General features: G+C 36.5%; 1 protein-coding gene across 1 annotated transcript; it reads left to right on the top strand.

The window, feature by feature from the left end:
- The first annotated feature begins 591 nt into the window (after window positions 1-591).
- LOC129739179 (protein rtoA-like) lies at window positions 592-4,535 on the top strand. Its single transcript, XM_055730604.1, has 5 exons — window positions 592-804; window positions 870-1,028; window positions 1,085-1,422; window positions 1,493-1,644; window positions 4,304-4,535. The coding sequence occupies exons 1-5, from the start codon at window positions 762-764 to the stop codon at window positions 4,305-4,307; spliced, it is 696 nt and encodes a 231-aa protein (XP_055586579.1). The 5' UTR covers window positions 592-761; the 3' UTR covers window positions 4,308-4,535.
- The last annotated feature ends 445 nt before the right edge of the window (window positions 4,536-4,980 follow it).

Here is a 4,980-nt window from a genome sequence, read left to right as displayed (position 1 = left end):
TGATAAAGAAAAAAGCAAAAAAAAAATGAATGGTTACTCTACTTAACGACCCGTTCGCTGTATCGTAAAGTGCGCCCAAACGATTCCATCTCATGGAAAAAAGACTACCTTAATCGTACATCAATAATCCAAAACTATAAAGCTAATCTTTCGTGTGTCTTAGGAAGAAGATAATGGCAATCGTTATTTTATAATACTGATTTATGCGGGTAGGGAATAACACTTATTACTTTATCATAATAAAACATGTTATGGGGTGATGTCGGTGGTACTACGTTTTATGCTTTACTTCCTGTTTTACTATCACTTCGTGGCATTTCAATTACGAATTCGAATCATTTCCTGCCATTGGCAACAAAAATTTTGAAATTTTACTGTTTTGTCAGAAAATTCATGTCGAAAATCAAAAGTCTGGAAAGGTCTGGGAGAAATAACAAAAGCCTGGAAGTCTGGAAACCTAAGAAAATTTCTGGCAAAAGTCCAAAAAGTCTGGAAGATCCAGAAAAAATCTGGAAGGTTGACATCACTGGTTCGAACTACGAACTCAAAATTAATCATATTTTCTCGCTAGGCGAAAGAGCAAAACTGAGTTCGATCCTTTGAACGAGAAATTGAACCCTTTGTGTTTATTTGAATTGCGTTCGTATTCCAGATTCGATTTCGGGCGGCAATTTAAGTGAAAACAATAGTTTTAATTTGTTGATCTATTTATCATCAATTTTAAAGTTCTGTGTGTCGTGCAGGTGCATAGAAAAAGGACTATGGAAGAAATTTTGGGCCCGTCAATAATGAAACTCATTAGAAGTAAGTTAGTTTAATTATAGTAGGTAGTATTTAGAATTTTAAATATGTTTTTTGCATTGTTTTAGGAAATGGATTCGAATTGACTCTTACTGAGTCCAGAAACGAATCCAATCAAAGTGGCCATTTTTCCACAGCAATAGATCCCGCCGGAAATTCTGGAAGATCTTTAGATCTTTCTCCAGCCGGATCTCCTTCGGCTGAACCATTTAGCCCTGGAATAAAGAGTAAGTTGAAAACTACCATTTTATTTTCAAATCCAATTCTAAGATGTATTTTTTAGAGAGTGGATACCATTCGACTCCTAGGAGTCGATCTCCTGGATATAATTCAGAAGATACCACTAATGATGTGTTTTTCGGGGGCACTGGGTCGTCCTCTGCTGGACCGTCTACTGCTAGGAAGTCTACCGCAATTGCGGGGCCGTCAACTTCCGGCTCATCTGCTGCTGGAGCGTCCATTGCTGGACCGTCTATCTCTGTGCCGTACAACACTAGAGCGTCTAGCACTGAGTCGTCCAGCGCCAGGCCGTCTTCCGCTGGATCTACCACCCCCGGTTATTTTTCCACCGAACCAACAGTTCCGGTTACAACTGAGCCTGATCAAGGAAATGAAGAAGTGGTAAGTCATTAAAGTAAAATGAGTGTTACCATCTACCTGTCTTACTAATAATTGAAACAATATTTTATAGGACATACAACCGGTGCTAGAGAGTAATTCAAAATTCAGGCCAAATTTCTACAAATTTTTGGCTCGAGGAATTGTCCCGAATCATACCATCAACCTAGAAATGGTACGAGTTTTGTGTGACCATTACTCCACCTCTAGGATTATGGTTGGGAAGTAAGTATTAATTTTGTATTTTACCTTTGTTTGTCAAATCATATTGTCAGATTCTTTGAATTTGTTTGAATGTTTTCAAGCCTCTAGAGGATGAGTTTTTTGGAAATTTTTTATTAAAATTGATAGGTGTTGGATTAAAGCTTTTTTAACAAGTTTTAAAGACTATTTAAAATATACCGCTTGAAAAAAGAACTTATAATAACTGAACATTTCAGTTAGACTATAATCATTTTTGATTGTTCCTTGATTTTTCGAGAGAAACTGACTTCGATTGGATTTAATATTTTCAAGTTTTAATATATCATTATCTAACATATCTTTGAATTTACCTGAACTTTATGTTAATTCAGTTAAACTTATATAGACTCAAACTCATTATTCAATATATGTTATGTTCAAAATTCGAAAAGTTTGAAGCTGCAAATAAATTTAAATTGTTAGTTATTCTTTGAATAAAAGTAAAATGTTCTACCTACGTCTCGGTCGAGTGGTTAGCGTGGTAAGACGGTAATCGCTGGTCCACTGGGCATGGGTTCGATTCACACCTCGGTACTGGGTGTTAAATATTAATTGGCTAAGACGGTGTTCATTGTTTATTGAAAATAATATCATCTGACATAGGTGTCTTAATGATCTACTTAATACTATTTGTACATAAAATTATAGGCATTCTTAGTTTCGTAATTGTACGCTTAAATCAGATTCAATCCGACGTCTAAAAATTGAAGTGGATACATTAATGTCAACGTGTGTAAAATGACGTAAAAAGCATGTTATTGCGGAAAGTAGAGGGTCGTTGCTGCCATAGCGCGTGCTTCTTGATTCCAGAGAGAGCCAATTTCGATTGCGAAGAGTTCGTTCTGGTGCATAGATGTTACATCGGGAAAGCAGCCATGCGCAATCGATTTAGTTCCGTAAAATCTTTGCCACGAATAGAGATTGGCCGATGGAATGACGATTCGATAGCGTTTGGAGACCAAGCAGGGCACAACGATGAGCAGAAGGTGGCAGGTTTCTCCCAGGGTAGCTCACGAAGAGCATAACGCACAAATCGTCGTTGAATGGCCTCAAAACGCGTAATCCAAGCAGCTTCGAAAGGCCACCATACCAGGTTCGCCGATTCCAGTATTGATCGAACCAGGCAGCAATAAAGAGCTCGCAAGCAGATCGGAGCGGTGAATTCTTTACTCAAACGTATGATGAATCCCAGCATGCGGTTTGCCTTTTCAAGTACCACAGAGTATTGACGTTTAAAAGTCATACGACTGTCCAATAAGACGCCAAGATCCTTTATTTCCTCCACACGATGCAACTGCTCACCCAGTATATTGTAATTATACAAGAACGGATGTTTCCTGCGCCCAAATGTTATAATACAGCACTTCGAAACGCTCAAAACCAATAAATTACAGGCACACCAGCTCACTACTATGTCCAGGAAGCGTTGTAACGCATAACAATCAGCTAGACAGTTTATAACTAAATATATTTTTTGATCATCCGCATACTGGAGAACGCCACAACCATGAGTAGCAAATTTATATCATTACAGAACAGCGTAAACAAAAATGGACCCAGATTGCTGCCTTGTGGTACGCCAGAGTTTGGAATGAAATCAAAAGATTCAGCAGAACCAATTTTAACAGCTAATCGGCGACTTAGGTAACTTTTTATCCATGCACACAGTCTTTCGGAAAATCCTAAGCGTTGCAATTTTTTCAGGAGGATTTCATGGTTCACTGAATCGAATGCAGCTGATATATCTGTGTAAATACCATCGATTCGTTTGCCGCCATCCATTTTCGATTTACAGAAGGATGTAAAAACTGTTAGATTTGAAGTTACCGATCGTTTAGGGGAAAAATCCATGCTGATTCTCAGAGATCCAGTTCCGACAAGCTGAGAACATAACATCGTTGACGATCCTCTCCAATACCTTTGAGCATGCAGCTAGCGATGTGACACCTCTGTAATTAAGAACATCTTGTTTGTCGCCTATTTTGTGGACTGGACTCATATGCGATTTTTTCCAGAAGGAAAGGAATTTCTGTTGTACTAGGGACAGATTAAAGATGTGGGTAAGAGGTTTTATCAGTGAATTGCGACATTTTTTCAATACGCACGCTGGTATTCTGTCCCACAACTTCCTGTGATAACAGGTGATGAAGAAGAAGCAGTGAAAATAGCTGCTGATCTTCCAGCAACTTTTTAAAACGAACGACAAATCCTTAAATATATGCGTGATTCATCTTCAATACATGAGAAAATGATCATGGAAAAAAGCTCTCCGAGGGAAATAGCAAAGAAATTCCCTCATTTTCAAAGTTTTCGTGGAATTATGGTAAGTTGTTTGCCTCAAATATAAAAAAATCAATGAATGTTTTAAACAGTTTCTTACATTTGTTTGGTGATATTTCTTTTTTATTTTGTAGATACAAAAAGCATTTGAAAGAATGCATCCGACGATGGGGGAACCCCTGACTTAAAAGGGTTTATTTCATAAGCTCATTTTTTGAACGATGGTTGCAAAATGATCCAAGACAGTAAAAATATTTAAAATAGACAAAAAAAAAACATTTTGCAATATTGCATGAAATTTATGATTGATTTGAAATTCTATTTTTTTAACAATTTTTATATTTTTAATTTTTTTTTACAGATGACCTACGAGCGTGCGTAATTTCAATTAGAAAAATGGGTGCCAGGGGCTGTAAGAGAAGCTCACTAGATACAGATCTACCCATAGATGTCATCTAAGCTGCACCCCTTGTAAGATGGGTGGATCCCTTAAATTTGACCGAGCACAAACAAAAGTCTTACGAACCACATATTATATGTCTAGGTGTTGTCTGACTGATTTTTAAAACTAAAATCTATTTAACATTCACAACTGTTTTCATTTAATTTCTAACTGACCTTTCAATTTTCAATTTTCCCGCTCATAAAACATTTTTCAATATTATTCGGAATTGTATTCTATCTTCGGGATGCATGTTTGTTCTTTTTTTTAAACAGAAGTTACACGGAGATTAAGATTTAAAACCAAATCTTTATTTAAATGAAATTTTCTTTTATAATGTTTTCGCTGGATGAATAAAAAAAAAATTCTTTCATAATTGAAATTACTAGTAGAAGCAGCTACTCGACTTTTCTTCTGAGTATACTTTTTATTCTAAGTTCTATTATTATTATACTACTAAATTATTCATTACGTACATTTTTACAGGAACATGTGGACAAAATGACCAATTCCATATTACGTACGATGCAGGCGAAATGTTCGAATGTGGAGACAACGCTCTTCACACGCTGGATATCTTCATCAAGATGTTCAGT

This window comes from Uranotaenia lowii, chromosome 1 (genome assembly GCF_029784155.1).
Source record: "Uranotaenia lowii strain MFRU-FL chromosome 1, ASM2978415v1, whole genome shotgun sequence".
In the NCBI taxonomy this organism is placed as follows: Eukaryota; Metazoa; Arthropoda; class Insecta; order Diptera; family Culicidae; genus Uranotaenia; species Uranotaenia lowii.
Note: the sequence above shows the minus strand (reverse complement) of the source record. Positions and strands in the feature narration are given on the sequence as shown.

Bases quoted from the DNA above. Each gene is read 5' to 3' on its own strand.
- LOC129739179 (XM_055730604.1), top strand. From the start codon at position 762: ATGGAAGAAATTTTGGGCCCGTCAATAATGAAACTCATTAGAA. The intron at 805-869 runs GTAAGTTAGTTT...GCATTGTTTTAG, and splicing joins AATAATGAAACTCATTAGAA to GAAATGGATTCGAATTGACT. The intron at 1,029-1,084 runs GTAAGTTGAAAA...TGTATTTTTTAG, and splicing joins ATTTAGCCCTGGAATAAAGA to AGAGTGGATACCATTCGACT.